The sequence below is a fragment of the Cupressus sempervirens genome, chromosome 1, assembly GCF_028749045.1.
Source record: "Cupressus sempervirens isolate cs-2001-9-10 chromosome 1, ASM2874904v1, whole genome shotgun sequence".
Taxonomy (NCBI): Eukaryota; Viridiplantae; Streptophyta; class Pinopsida; order Cupressales; family Cupressaceae; genus Cupressus; species Cupressus sempervirens.
Window position 1 is genome coordinate 433,700,478 of NC_143118.1, and position 15,750 is coordinate 433,716,227.

Consider the following 15,750-nt stretch of genomic DNA (forward strand, 5'->3'; position numbering starts at 1 on the left):
TAATCTTGGGTTCTGGTGTGCAGTTTTAATAGGCAAAATATAATTCCTTTGTTCACTGCCAGTTCACTGGTTGGAACTGAGTGGTCTGCAAAGAATGAGTCCTAACTCGATTTCCCACCGTTGAATTTCTACGGCCTCTTGGGAAATTAAAGTAGACTCAATGTACAAAAAATCATTTTTGGTTGGAGGAGAAACACGCTTATTTCCTAATTTTAACAGGAAGCCCAAGGCAAGTCCATGAGCAACCCAGCTAGGTGAAAGTGCTGATAAATGCATGAAATAATTGCAGGGTTGAGACTAGTGACCAAGATAATCACTGTTAGAGCAAGAACAAGGTCTTAGGATGGTGTATGACCAAGATCAAACTTTGGACAATCCATATTACCAAGATTTGAGGGTGAAGTTCCTAGACAGGCTCCTAAACCCTTAAAACCCTTGAAATACCCCTCCTTTTGGATTAGGGTATGTACGGACACTATCAGAGTACGAGACCCCCAAAATCTTGTAGCCAAAATGGATGTTTGTTTCTAAGGTCCTTAAGGGAATTTTAGAATCAGGATCCAAAACCAAGAGAGGCAGGCCTAATTGTGTCCTAAAAAGGCTACTAGGAGATTGAGGTAATTTGAGGAGATCGGTAGAGAAAATTTGCTTAAAGATGAACTCAGCACGCCATACAAGGCAAAATGGGGTTAGAAGGGAAGCCTCCACACCCCTGCAAGACACCTCAAGCAACTATGGAGGCATGAAGCAAAAAGGGCCTTTTTGAAAGATAGGCCAAGGAGTTGAGCATAAGCAAACCTTGGTAGGATCACCTTGACAAGAAGATTAATTGAGTTGAAACAAACCCCAACAAGGGTTCCAAGAACATTGATACTAGTGGTAAATCACCTTGAAGGCATTGAATAGCTAGGTGAAAGAAGCAAAGTTGTAGGTGTTTCCTAGCAAATTGGTATCAGAGCAAGGCAAAGGTCCCCTATGATACCCGGGGACGTGTTTCCAACAAAAATCGACCCCGTCCCCACGTCTTGGAAACTCGGAAACTTCCGAAAACCTTTCCCTTGGCTGTCCCATAAAATTAATGTTTCAGTTTTGATAATTTCTTTGATTTCCACTCTCATGTGAACTCTAAAGTTAAATTATTTAACACAAACATTATATGTTAAGGTTCTATAATTTATATAAGCATGCGTTATCCATGTTTTTATATGAATATTTAAAATTTCCCTGTATATTTTAAATTTTCCCTACTTTTTATATAGTTGTTCCCACTGTCGTCCCCTTCTGTCCCTTGCTCCGAGAAAAAAAAATCTGTCCCAGAAACCCATTTCTCCATCCCCACGTCCCCCCGTCCCGAAAACCTGGGGTAACATAGAAGGTCCCCAATTAAGGCTTGGGCAAGTCAGTAAGTGTATGTCAGACCTTGAATCTGTAGGAGAGTCCACGATGGTAACAAATGCAAAGTTAGCAAAAAAATGCAGGATCGAGAAGATGAAAACCAGCAGTTGAGTGATAAGCTCACAGCAGTAGAAGCCAAGATTGGTGAGCTAGCCACCAAAACAAAGGAAGTGACAAGCAAGGTCACTAGGAAAGAAGAGTAAGAGAAGCTCAAGGAGGTATCTATAAAAGATGAGATACCAGCACCTGATCCAGTGTTGCATGAGGAACCTTTCCTCAAGGCTATCAAGGGCATAAGTGGGAAAGCCCTTGAGTTGGAAGCAAAGATATGGAGTGGATTGAAGGTATGGAAAACTACTTTGAGTGTGAGAATGTAACTGAGGCTGAAAGGGTGAAGGTAGCTAAGGCAAGAATGAGAGGACCAGCATTGAGCTGGTGGAAATTCATTCAAACTGAGAGGAAGAAAGAGGGAAGGAGCTCTATAGTTAGTTGGAAAGGGATGGTAGCCAAGATTAAAGAAACCTACCTTCCTGAGGACTCTGAAATTCAATTGCATGGGAAGAGGCAATCCTTGAGGCAAAAGGATGCAGATGTAACTTCGTATAGTAAAGAGTTTCAAAGACTTTGTTTGAGGTCCAATGTGCAAGAGGAGGAAAGCATTAAGGTAGCCAAATACATCAATGGCTTAAGGTGTTACATACAAGAACTCAGTTTATGGGGTCCAAATACTGTTCAAAAATGTTACCAATTAGTCCTTAAGAAAGAAGAGAAGCCTAAGAAGAAGCATAGATCCAGCTCTAGAGGAAGAAGCAATGGCAGAGATGGCATGGGACACAGGAGTACCTTTGGAGGAAGAAGTCCAGAATCAAGAACACGCGGGGAATCTAAACTCACAGAGCAGAGTGGAGACACTAACCAAAGAGGTGGTCAGAGCAGGGGTAAAGGATCAAGCAATAGTACTAGAGGCAGATCAAATAGCCAAGGAAGAGGACCTTCATATTTTGCAACAATGAAGTGTTACACTTGTAATCAATATGGGCACCCAGCTTATAGGTGTCCAGAGAAGGGGTCACCAACTCAGGGAGCAGACAAGACAATTAATTATGTTAATATTTAGGATCCCTTGTATAAATCAGAATTAACAAACAGCAGACTGAATGTATGCTAATGTCATTGATATCTTTGATAGATGACAGACTGATAATATGTTAATGCTGCTGCAGGAAAACTGATCATTGCCACTGTAATTGATAATCATTTCAAACAGCGGTCTCACATATATATAATTGGGAGGAGTCATGTCTCCATAGGGACATGACTCTACGTGACCAATGGCCATGTAGGTTCATGTCCCTACGTGGACTTTGGCTTAGTTAATAAAACTGTCGCTAATACATATTCTGCCTAAGGCATATATTAAGATAGCCCAATATCAAATGACTTGAGATGTGTGTGTGTGTGTGTAAATATTTCTGAGATAAGTATATGAATAACTTCAACAATATGTAATAGTAATAATATATATCACAAGTGTGTACTTCACTTCTACTGAAGCTACACTTTAACACTCCCTCTTAGCAAGGGAGAAGTGATAAAAAATCCTACATGATATCAGTATCAAAGATATCTATGGACAACACTTTATCTGACTTTAACACTCTGAAATAGTGACTTGCCACATAACTATAAACACAATGTTATGAACACTATCATAACATTTATTATGATCTCTAATTGTCCAAAACAATATCTAGAGTAATCATAATACATTCGTTATCAATGACTTCCGACATATCTGGAACAAAACTGTCATAATAACAGGCCTATCATCTGTGAGATCGTCACCTTACAAAGATTACCTTCTAAATATATATGTCCATGAAAGATCGTCACCTTTCATTACATATCTGATGCAACTAGACAACTTTTGAAGCATAAACACACATAGAATTGAAAATATCCATAATTACAATGGATATTACTCAGAACTTCTCCTCATAGAGAAGATATCATTCACAAAGGATCGCACCTCAAAATTCTTGCTCTGAACAATGATTTTGGGAAGTCAAGTCCAATAGTTACTCCCTTAGAGGCTCTCTTCTCCCAAGGTTTTTTGTCAAATTCACTCTAAATCTGATATCAATCTTCCAATTTTCCAGTGATAAATCAATAATTCCTCAAGATACACTCAAGAGTAAGCCCATCAAAATCATGCAGTCACACACATGTATTTCTAGACTCCCTCTGAGTATTAATCTTCTAAGCTCTTGCGTGTCCTTCAAAGAACTGACATACTCCCTCTTAATGCATAAGGATACTCATAATCTCAATCATCAAAGATATTTTCTTCAAGAGCCTCACTTTATCCAGCTTGATCACAACTTCTTTTGAGTTACTGTCATAAGCTACCTAAAGTGTCATTCTTCTTTTCCTACAAGATCAACTTCAGATACAAAGGAAAAGATCAAGACAAATAACTCTTATAGTATGTGTATAATTACAATTAAAAGAGGCACTAAAATAAGTAAGTAAATATAATACTCAAGGATAATAAATACTTATCTGCATATTAATGTTCTTGATACAAGTTGCTCCAATGAAGGTCCTTATGCATCAAACTGGAAAATGCCTCCAAATGAAACATTGGTTAAGGTAAGCATTCACCCCCCACAATGTAGAATTCCCACATACTTCATCACTATTAATTTAAACCATAAAATAGTCTAGTTCACTTCCACTTATAGATGAATTATTTTCATGTTCGGTCCTCTCAAGATGATCCATATGTGTGTGTGTCAGTCTCCCTCTTAATCTCCCTCTTTTTCTTCTTACTTGCCTCTATAATATGAATCCAGAAGGATTATTTTAGTATAGAGATGCACTATAAAAGGGTTGCTGTTTCTATTCCTCATATGTTTATCTATTTGAGATCTCATTTCTGATCCGAGTAATACCATAAGTGATAGTTAATCTAAATTCTTATATTATACTCTCAGAGATATGCTCCTTATTAATGGTTCTCGGGATGCCATTTCTTCTATAAGAAATCTCTCTAAATTCAATTATCAATAACTTAATAAATCTATCTCAAGTTGTGCACTCGGTTTGTCTTAAAGTCAGAATAGAATCTCCCTTTTGATCATTTCCATTAAGATTATAATTCTCTAACCATCTCGTAACAAGAATATGCCTATTTAGTATTTTCTATCTTTGATCTACATATTCTTTGAGTTTATTTGCAAAATTATTGCACCCTTTTAGGCGAATCAACGCTTTACAACCTTTGCCTTTCAAGGTTGCCTGTAATAACATGTCAGTCTCCCTCTTTTCCTGCAATACCATTCTCGGAGGAAAAAATCGAGGCACATAGCTCTTATAAAAATAAGAATAAGATAGAGTATGCAATGAATAGATAATTTTAATATAGGGGGCGAGGGTCCTAGCTCGGTTGGCTAAATCTTCCCTGTTGCAGGGGGTTGGTCACGAGTTCTAGTCTCCCTCGTCCCCGTGGTACCGGTGGGCATGTCGCTCCAGCGCTACCGATCACATTAAAAAGTTTACCCGGCGCACTGCAATTTATAGGGGGGGCCGTGCTGCACCCGATTCCTGCAATCTAATTTTAAAAAAAAAAACGAATAGATAATTTTTAGTACACAAGAATTCTTAATTGTACTGGTTATCACTGATGTGGTAATTATATCTATATAACTAAATTTCTTTCACCCTTATACTTATTATATTATACTGATCCAAAAAAAAAATCAATCATTTCATAAATAAACATAATTTATCTATTTTGATAAATTCACAATGCACTATTTGTACATATATATATATATATCATTTGTTACAAAGTGTACTTTCAATTATAATATCCTTATCATATTAAACATATAAATGAATATTTCCAAAGTGATCATTACCAATAAAACATAACAATGATTATGAAATTCTTATTCGAAAATAAGAATGAATAACCCCTACATATTTAATAATCTATTCATTATCAATACCAAATATATTTAAAAATTAGTTGTATCTTGATCTTAAATCTATTATCACTTTAATTTTCATACTCACAAAAGAATCTAATAATAAAGAGATAAATACTTACCTCCATGTCACTCCTTTCTTATTTATTTCCGATGTCAAGAGTTAACGACAAATCTTTGTGACTTCCTTCCATCTTGAAGCATTGGCCTTTTGGGAATGATTTTTCAATGTCAAGAGACTTGTAATTTGGTTTAGTTTATTCGCGCTTGCCTAATGATCTTCATACCCATCCTCTGCCCTTTTAATTGTCATGCTCAATGGCGGGCCCTTCCTATCCACTTTGATTGCAGGTATATTTCGAAGGTGGTGATGAACGTTCCTCTCCAATGTGTCCTGTTTTGACTTCTTCAGCCACGATGATCCTTCTTTCTCTGCACGTTTTGAGTGTCGATTGTCTCTTGTTTCAATGTACCTTTGTTCTTGCGATCGGTGCCTATGTGTATATTATGTCCTAGTGGGTCCATCTTTCCATCATGGTTTGGCCATTTGTACTCACTGGAAGTTGTTCCTTTATTTCCAACTTTATATATTTTCACATCTCACAATGCTTACAACTTCACGCAGATTTCAACTATGGTTAGTTTTGTTCACTCCCCAAGGCAATTCAATTATATAATCATATATGCGCTGTATTGTTAATATTTATATCAAATTTTGAATGCACCATGCGACCTTTCTGAATATATTATAATCACCTTCGCAGTTTCCAATAGCACCCTCATTAAGGGATTGACCACTGTTCTGATGCCGAACTGTGAATGCCAAAGCTGCGATCTAGAGAAGTCTTACAACCTCAGATGTAAACTACTGATGTCTTTATGTAATCCCACTATGCTCGCTATAATCTTCAATTTATAGTTTTGTGATATTAGCTATAGAGGCACACAATGGACCTACAATCACTAATATTTGCTTGTCTAGCCGTAAGAGGCTACTGGTGAATTCCAAAGAGCTTCTGAAACCTGGTCTGGGACCAGATCCCTGATCTGGTGTCTCAATCGCAACGCTGCTCTGATACCATGTTAATATTTAGGATCCCTTGTATAAATCAGAATTAACAGACAATAGACTGAATGTATACTAATGTCGTTGATATCCTTGATAGATGACAGACTGACAATATGTTAATGTTGCTGCAGGAAAACTGATCGTTGCCACTGTAATTGATAATCATTTCCAACAGTGATCTCACATGTATATAATTGGGAGGAGTCATGTCCCTACGTGGACTTTGGCTTAGTTAATGAAACTGTCGCTAGAACATATTCTGCCTAAGGCATATATTAAGATAGAACAATATCAAATGACTTAGGATATATATATATCTGCGTGTGTGTGTGTGTAAATATTTCTGAGATAAGTATATGAATAACTTCAACAATATGTAATAGTGATAATATATATATATATCAATGAGAGAATCACAAATTCATATACTAAACACAAGTGTGTACTTCACTTCTACTGAAGCTAAACTTTAACAGATTATGTTCAAGAGGAGATATCTAGTAGCAGATCAAGTCAGGTGCCATTGGATTCTGAGATAGGTGAAAGTTTGATGCTAAGGAGAACACTCATCAAAGAGTCCATAAAGGAGGAGCTTAACAAGGTATGTAAGGTCATCATTGATTCTGGTTCAACTGATAACATAGTGTCTGATGAAGCAATTACAAAGCTAAACTTGCACAGGATACCCCATAGTAACCCCTATAAGGTAACTTGGTTAAAGAAATGTCAGCATGTAGTGGTGAATGAAAAAGCTTGGGTAGACTTTAGTATTGGAAGGTACAAGGATATGGTACTTTGTGATGTGTTACCCACACGTCACCTTCTACTAGGAAGACCATGGCAGTTTGACAGAGAAGCCATGCATGATGGAAAGAAAAATGCCTACACATTCAAGAAAGATGGGATTACATTCAAGATTCAATCTTTGTTAGAAGAAGAAGGAACTCGATCAGTAGGTCCCAATGTGCTATTGCTCACTGGAAAAGAATTCATGCATGCCTTGAAGGAAGGAGGAGGATATGTTATAGTGGATATGTTATAGTAGTGAAGCCTGTTGAAGGAAAGGCAGACAGGAAAACAGAGATACCAAAGGAAGTTCAAGAGATATTGGGGCAGTTTAAGGGCATCATCAGTGAGGGGCAACCAGCTATACTGCCGCCTAAAAGATCTATCAGTCCTCAAATTGACTTTATCCCAGGAGCCTCATTACCCAACAAACCTGCTTACAAGATGACTCCACAGCAACATGAAGAAATCACAAGGCAAGTGCAGGAGCTATTGGATCATGGATTGATCAGGAAGAGTGTAAGCTCTTGCATTGTTCCCATTGTCTTCACACCAAAGAAAGGTAGCACATGGAGATTATGCACTGATTCTATGGCCATCAACAAAATAACCATAAAGTACAGGTTCCCCATACCTTGGATAGAATACTTGGTGGATTGTTTAGGGGAGGCAAGATACTTCACAAAGGTTGACCTTTAAAGTGGATATCACCAAATTAGACTCAAGGAGGGAGATGAATAGAAGACAGCCTTTAAGACCACTTAAGCGTTGTATTAGTGGCTTGTAATGCCATTTGGTTTGACAAATGCCCCCTCCACCTTTATGAGGCTTATGAAAGAGGTATTGCATGATTTCATAGGTAAGTTTGTTGTGGTATACTAGGATGATATTCTAATATTTAGCAAGACAAAAGAAGAACACCTCAAGCATTTGAATTTGGTTTTGCAAAGGTTACATAATGAGAAGCTAACTATCAATCTTGAGAAATGTGACTTCATGAAGCAAGAGCTAGTATATTTGGGCTTAGTTATTTCACAAAGAACCTTGAGGATGGACCCAAGCAAGGTAGAAGCAATAGTGAGTTGGCCTACTCCTAAATCTGCCACAGAGGTGAGGAACTTTCATTGTTTAGCTCAGTTTTATAGGAAGTTAATAAGACAATCCAGTGAGATATGTGCTCCATTATTAGACACTATAAAGGGCGGAACAAAGACTAAGTTCAAGAAATGAGCAAGCTGACAAAGAGTTTAGGACAATGAAGGAGAAAATAGCCTCAAAACTAATCCTTGTGTTACCTAGTTTTGAAAAGTTATTTACTGTTGAATGTGATGCTAGCCATGTAGCAATAGGTGCAGTCCTAAGACAAGAGGGAAGACCAGTTGCTTTCCATAGTGAAAAACTCAATGATGCAAAGAAGAGGTACTCCTCTTATGACTTGAACTTTATGCCCTAGTTCAGGCCCTAAAGAAATGGAGGCACTACCTTCTTCCAAAGGAATGTGGTCTATACAGATAACCAAGCTCTCATTTTCCTCAATTCTCAAGACAAGCTCAGTCATAAACATATGAAGTGGGCTGAATACATTCAAGCCTATACTTTTACCCTTAAGCACAAGAAAGGACAGGTCAATAAGGTAGCAGATGCCTTGAGTAGGAGACTTCTAACAGTCCAAGAGATTAAATTAAGGAGCATTGGAATTGAAAGTTTCAAGGACTTGTACCCTGATGATGAAGATTTTGCAGCACCTTATAAGGTATGTTCAGAATTCCAAAACCATTTCCATCATGAATTCTCTGATTTCACTTTGCAAGAGGGATTTTTGTTCAAAGGAGGACAATTGTGTGTTCCTGGAGGTTCTATGAGAGAGAACCTAATACAAGAAAAACATAATGGTTCATTGAGTGGGTACTTTGGCATTTACAAAACCTTGGATCTGATTCAAAGGTATTACCACTGACCTTCAATGAGTAGAGATGTTAAGAAATATGTGGAAATTTGTGTAGTTTGTCAAAAGGCAAAGGGAGTAGCCTCAAATGCAGGACTGTACCAGCCACTATCCATACCTAACATGCCTTGGGAATGTCTCAACATGGATTTTGTAGTTGGGTTACCAAAGACCAAACAAGGATTTGACAGTGTATGTGGTAGTCGACAGATTTAGAAAAAAGGCCCACTTTGTGCAATGCAAGACTACACATGATGCTTGTTATATAGCTAATTTGTTCTTCAAAGAAATAGTAAGGCTCCATGGTTTACCTACTAGCATAATTTCTAACAGGGATACAAAATTCGTGAGCCACTTTTCGAAGACTCTTCGGCAAAAACTAGGTACTAACCTTGCCTTTGGATCTGCCTATCACCCACAAACTGATGGGCAAACTGAAGTGGTTTATAGGAGTCTTCACAACTTGCTTAGGTGTCTTAAAAAGGAGTATGGGCAGACATGGGATCAAGTTCTCCCACAGGCTAAATATGCCTATAATGATACACAAAACAGGACAATAGGTAAGAGCCCTTATAAAGTGGTTTATGGTTTGCACCCAGGGGGTGTTTGTGAGCTTAGAGAATTGGGAGATAAGAGTGAGTATGCAGAAGATTTTGCTCTTTCAATGAAGGAGATTCATGACATTGTAAAGCAGACCTTGGTAGATAACACCAACAAAATGAAGCAAAGGGCAGATGCAAAGAAGAGTGACTTGCAATTTGAAGTGGGGGACCTTGTCATGGTTCACCTCAACAAGGCTAGGTTGCAGAAGGGACAACCTCACGAGTTCCAGATGAAAAGAATTGGCCCTTGTAAGATTCTGGCCAAGTATGGCAGCAATGCATACAAAGTAGAACTACCTAGTCATTTGGGCCTATCCCCTGTTTTCAATGTTGCAGATCTGGTGGCCTATAAAGGTCCAACTCAAGTAGTGAAAATGAGGATGTAGACTTCACTGAGATAGCAGAGACACTACCAAAACCGCACAGTTCAACCCCCTAAGCAGAAAAGATGTCAAGTTCATGAGTGAGTAAACAAACTAGATACAAGACATCTATGGAATATCTCATAAAATGGAAAAGTAAGGATGATACCGAAGCCACTTGGGTTCCTGAGACAGAAATCAAGAAAAGAGGAATAGATCTGAGCCTAATATCTCCAGCAGTTCAATGATGATCTTATTCTTTTTGGGGAGAATGGTGCAGGAGCACCATAGGATTGACTAAGGTCCTAGTAACAATTTTGGCTTGTTGACTCTCATATGGGTCAGAGCATGTAATAAAGGCCTCATGAAGAGCCTATGTGTGTTTTTTAACGTTCTTAGAATGTTTTAGAGTCTATTAGGAAGCTATGCCAAGTTTTGCCAGGACTTGCCTTATATAGGCAAAAAGTTGTCAAAATGGTAAACTTGGGCCTAGAAGTCAAAATGATGACTAAAGGCATGGACGGGTTTGTTTAGAGTCTATATGGTGTTAAAACACCATTTGGCATTATTCTGTGTCATTGCATTGCAAGGAAGCAAGCATTTGCAGAAAGTTGCAAAAGTTGTTTTGATGAAAACTTTTGGCAAGATGTGGAAAAACATGTCTAAACAGTTGCCAGCGCCCAAGAAACAGTTGGGATGACAAAACCAAGTATATTTAAGCCCTTTCCATCCATTTTGAAAGGTTGGAAGTTAGAAAGTTAATGAAGGATTGAATGAGCAAACAGCAATTTGTTACCACAATGATCTTGCACGATGAACATCTTGGGTATTGTGGATTGAGATTCAATTCTTTTTGGGTTCCATAGTTAGTTTATGTCATTTTACAACTCTGTACATAATCTTGGGTTCTAGTGTGAAGTTTTAATAGGCAAAATAAAATTCATCTGTTCACTACCAGTTCACCGGTTGGAACTGAGTGGTTTGCAACGAATGAATCCTAGCTCCATTTCCCACCATTGAATCTGTACGGCCTCTTGGGAAATGAAAGTAGAATCAATGTACATCAAATCATTTTTGGTCAAACTTGTTTGCTAATTTTAACAGGAAGCCCTAGGCGAGTCCATGAGCAACCCGGCTAGGTGACAGTCTTGATAATTGCATGAAATACTTGCAGGGGTGAGACTAGTGACCAAGATAATCACTGTTAGAACAAGAACAAGATCTTAGGATGGTGTATGACCAAGATCAAACTTTGGACAATCCATATTACCAAGATGTGAGAGTGAAGTTCCTCGACATGCTCCTAAATCCTTAAACCCCTTTTGGATTAGGGTATGTACGGACATTGTCAGAGTATGGGACCCCCAAAAATCTTGTAGCCAAGCCAAAAGGGTATCCAAAATGGATGTTCGTTTCTAAGGTCCTTAAGGGAATTTAAGAGTTAGGGTCAGAAAAGGCAGGCCTAATTGTGTCCTAAAAATGCTATTATTGAGATATTTTGACGAGATTGGTAGAGAAAATTTTGTTAAAGATGAACTCAACAAATCATCCAAGGCAAAATAGGGTTAGAAGGGAAGCCTCAAAGCCCCTGCAAGACACCTCAAGCAACCATGGAAGCATGAAGCAATATGGGTCTTCTTAAAAGATAGGCCAAGGAGTTGAGCATAAGCAAACCTTGGTAGGATCACCTTGACAAGGAGATTAATTGAGTTGAAACAAACCCGACCAAGGATTCCAATAAAACTGCTACAAATTTTAAGTCACCTTTAAGGCATTGAATAGCTAGGTGGAAGAAGCAAAGTTGTAGGTGTTTCCTATCACATGAGTAGTGGTGACCTGAGAGGAACTGGGAGGCCAGATGGCAGGTGTCATTGTGTGCTCCTCAGCTTGATAGACAAGCTTGAGGCACCTTGTATGATCTCCCATGGTACTTCGTAATAGGGATGGATTGTTGGTAAAAGCCTCAAGGGAATTCCTCATGCACATTATAATGGAATAAATATAAGGGTTGCAAGAAATAACTGAGTTTCATTCAAGTAGTGGTGACCTGAGAGGGACTGTGAGGCTGAATGGTAGATGTCATTCTGTGCTCCTGAGCTTAATAGAAAGGAATAATCTCGAGGTGCCTTATATGTCTCTCCAAGGAACTCCATTAATGAAATTCGTTGTAGTGTATGATTGAGTTAATATTCCTAACTGTAGTAGGAAAGATATTTGTATCTATGTTCCCCTGAGTTTCCAGGACAGAGACGGCACGGGACAGTGGGACAGGTCTCCAAGGCAGACAATAAAATTTCCGATTTTGGGGATGAGGGGGACGACAAATGGGGACAGCTATACAAATATAGGGAAATGAAAAATATACACTGAAATTTGCAAATATACATGTCATTCATATGAAACAAAGCACAAAGCATGTCATTTAAACATTATAGAACGTTAACATACACCATTTGAATGCCATCTAGGAAATAATAACCGATTAAATACTCAATATGTATTAAAATTTAACTCTAGTCTATTATGCATTCACAAAACAGTTTCAATTGTCAATATGCATATCAATATGGGAACAAAAATATAAGTTTAGCAGTGAACAATATCATAGAAATCTGAAAGTCTTAAAAACCAGTCTGATCCTAAGACTTGTTCCCCATTATCAGGCCTCACAATGCATGTCTGGGGTGGTATTTAGCAAATTGTGCATTGATTTCTAAGTTTTTGACATACTGTAGGTCTGTCCTCAGAAAAATCAGATCTGATCTGATTGGAAAAAAAAAGCAGGGTTAAGACTATATTGGAGAAAAATGCAGGTTTATGCATTGGTAAGGGGGTCTGATCTGTGCATTTAGGAGTTCACATAAGTCAATTTAATCATGATCTTGATGTCCAAACAATCTGATTGCACCTATTTGCAGACCATGTCTTTAGAATTTGCCTTCAAACATATGTTCTCAGAAAATTTCTTAGATTTCATGACTTCAAAATTCTGATTTTTTTAGTGTGTAGCAGCAGAGGGACTATTTTATGCTCTAAAATTAGGTTTCAACATTTATTTTTCTATTTTTCTATTTTATGTGTGATTTTTCAACATCACGGATGGCCAGCCGGTGCCAGTACAGTTGAGAGAGAGACGTTTGTGACGTCTCTAGCCGTACCGGGGATGGCCGACCATCCCCCATTTTTCCCTGTGATATCCCCCCCATTTCCAGAACATCTCCCACATTTTTTAAAATTTTGGGGATGGCTAGGGGACATCCCATACCTGTCCCCCTGTGCTGGGGACGTCCCTATTTCCGAAACTCTGTGTTTTTGGGCAGGGACGCATCCCTAGGGAACGTAGATTTTTATATTTCAATAGTTACGTTGCATAATTGCAGAGTTTCAACCAAGATCTATCTTATCCCACATCTGGTAAATGATATCACTAACTCTATCTCATTTCTTGCTTTACTTGGAATTGAAATTTTGGGCAAAATCTGGGCCATTGGGAAAGTGGACATCACGGTTAAAGATGATAAAAAGTGATTGAGGAAGCATGTCCAGTGAAAGTAATAATAATAACCCATTGAAAAAGTCTAGTATTTAAATGCTTTTAGTAACACAGAGAGGGTGTTTCAGCGATGTACAAAGGTATAGCACTATAAACGGTAATAAGTGCCTTCATCAATGAAAAACTTTTCTATCAAGATCCATAATAGACAACCTGAAATCAAAATAGTCTCAAACTACTTAACACTTAAGTGGGCCCCTTGTTCTCTTGGGTTGATTGGTTGCTGCCTGTAGTCCCTTTAATCATTTGTCTTGTGGATCTCATCAAAACCATTCTTTCATTCATATGGTAGATCCTATTTCATAGCTTAATTTCATTCGGACTTTCAGAAACTTAGCATCTTCTGTGAAAAGTAACACATAACACTCAGAAACTATAACTATAAGATTTCCAATCTTGCAAAACATGTTAAAATTTGTATTGTTTGGTTAAAATACAAGAACCAATGAAATATCATCAAGGATGAGTTTTCAGGAGCTTCTTCAGCAATAGGTTCCCCTTTTTCTATTAACGTATTACTGTCCTGTTGTTTCTTATCAACTTCTGAAATTCACCCTCGGGAATCATTTTGCGCATTCAAAGTTCCATATAATTAACGGTCACTTACAAACTGAATGAAAATAAAAGAATAAGTTTAGTTGCTATTCAGAGTTATCGTCAGAAGAGTTTTCTGGTTTCGGGCATGGATAGAAGAATGCGAATCTCCCAATGCATCTACCATGTAAATAAATTGTAAAGGACAAATTTACAAAACCTTACGAACTAATGATCAGCCACATTAAATGATAAGTTTTTTCTGAAAATTACATTCGCATACAAAATACCATTCAGTTACAGAATTATCAGCAATCTAATTGTAAATATTAAAATTCAATATAGCTGGATATTCTTCATCAACCTGCGTTTTTCTTCCCGCATTTCTAACGTGGTCGTTTATAAGCTGCACAGTTCCGTATCAATTAATTAGGTAGTTTTCTAAACATAACTTCAAGGAACTTGAATTGTACATAAATCCATGAACAGGGACCCTAGAGATGCTTTGCAAATAGTAGGATGAAACTGGGGGATCTCATACCAATTAAAAAACTTGAAGATCAATCAGATATAAGGAGTGGCTTGGGTCGTGGATTTGTTTTATTGGTTAAAGGTATATTTGAGACTGAGGTTTACCCCAAGCACAAGGTTTGTGTGTGATTAGCTCACCTCAACTCAGCCCTTTCTGCCCTCAACTCGCACATAATAAAACAGACTGGACGCATGAGGTGTGTCACAGCGATATCCTTGTTATATTTTAAAAAGCACAGACAGCCCGAACTATAATTACATGTTCCTTCGAAATTTTACAAAAGCAGAATTCAAGAAGTGATGGCGTTTGAATTCCGAACAAGAACAGAAATGTGTTACCCATTTTGGAATGCTTGTAGATTCTTCAAAATCCCAGCCACCCCGTGCACAAGAGTTCTAGCATTATATGGACGCCCATTTAACCCCAACATTTTTAATTATCCCTGATAGGAAGACTGAAAATAAATTCAATGCTACCGGATCTTATTAGGCCAAACGAGCGAAAACAGGTTTTCATATGCGGAAATCAGAATAAACCCTACCGCTGTCGAATAGAAATCTACTAGCACTTCTTAGCTGGTATGAAAACAATAGTTAGAATTGAAATGTTAAAAACAAGAAAATAAAATTTTATGTAAAATTATATTATATATATATATATATATATATATATAGATAAAAGAGTGGTAAATCGTGAGCTTCTCATGATTTTTGGATTCGAGTCTTTTAATAAATAATAATAAATTACAACACATAATAATAATTAATCTTGGTTTCGACTTATTATCAATTAAATAATAAATTAAAATAAAATAATATTAATTTGAATTAGTTTTTATTTCATGTTAATATTTATCATTTAAAAATAAATTTTAGAGGTTAGGCATAAAATAGATTTAATGAAACGAATTTAAATTGAATATTTTTAATTATTGTGAACAATTTGAAGAAGAAGATTCGAAGCATAAACATTTGTGAAAA

General features: G+C 37.4%; 1 protein-coding gene across 3 annotated transcripts in view; it reads right to left on the bottom strand.

Moving 5' to 3' along the window:
• Positions 1–15,340, bottom strand: part of LOC149578141 (cytochrome c oxidase assembly protein CtaG / Cox11 family) — a 119,014-nt gene extending 103,674 nt beyond the window's left edge. Inside the window, exons 1-3 of one of the 3 annotated variants that reach the window (XM_089827669.1) lie at positions 15,109–15,227; positions 14,908–14,984; positions 14,603–14,644 (exon numbers count right to left, since the gene is read on the bottom strand). In XM_089827669.1, coding sequence (XP_089683795.1) covers positions 14,603–14,622 — 20 coding nt within the window. In that variant the 5' untranslated portion in view covers positions 14,623–14,644; positions 14,908–14,984; positions 15,109–15,227. Of the gene's footprint in view, positions 1–14,602; positions 14,645–14,907; positions 14,985–15,108 lie in introns of all 3 variants that reach the window. The other 2 variants (XM_089827672.1, XM_089827664.1) reach the window with 2 other exon arrangements.
• Positions 15,341–15,750: the final 410 nt, after the last annotated feature.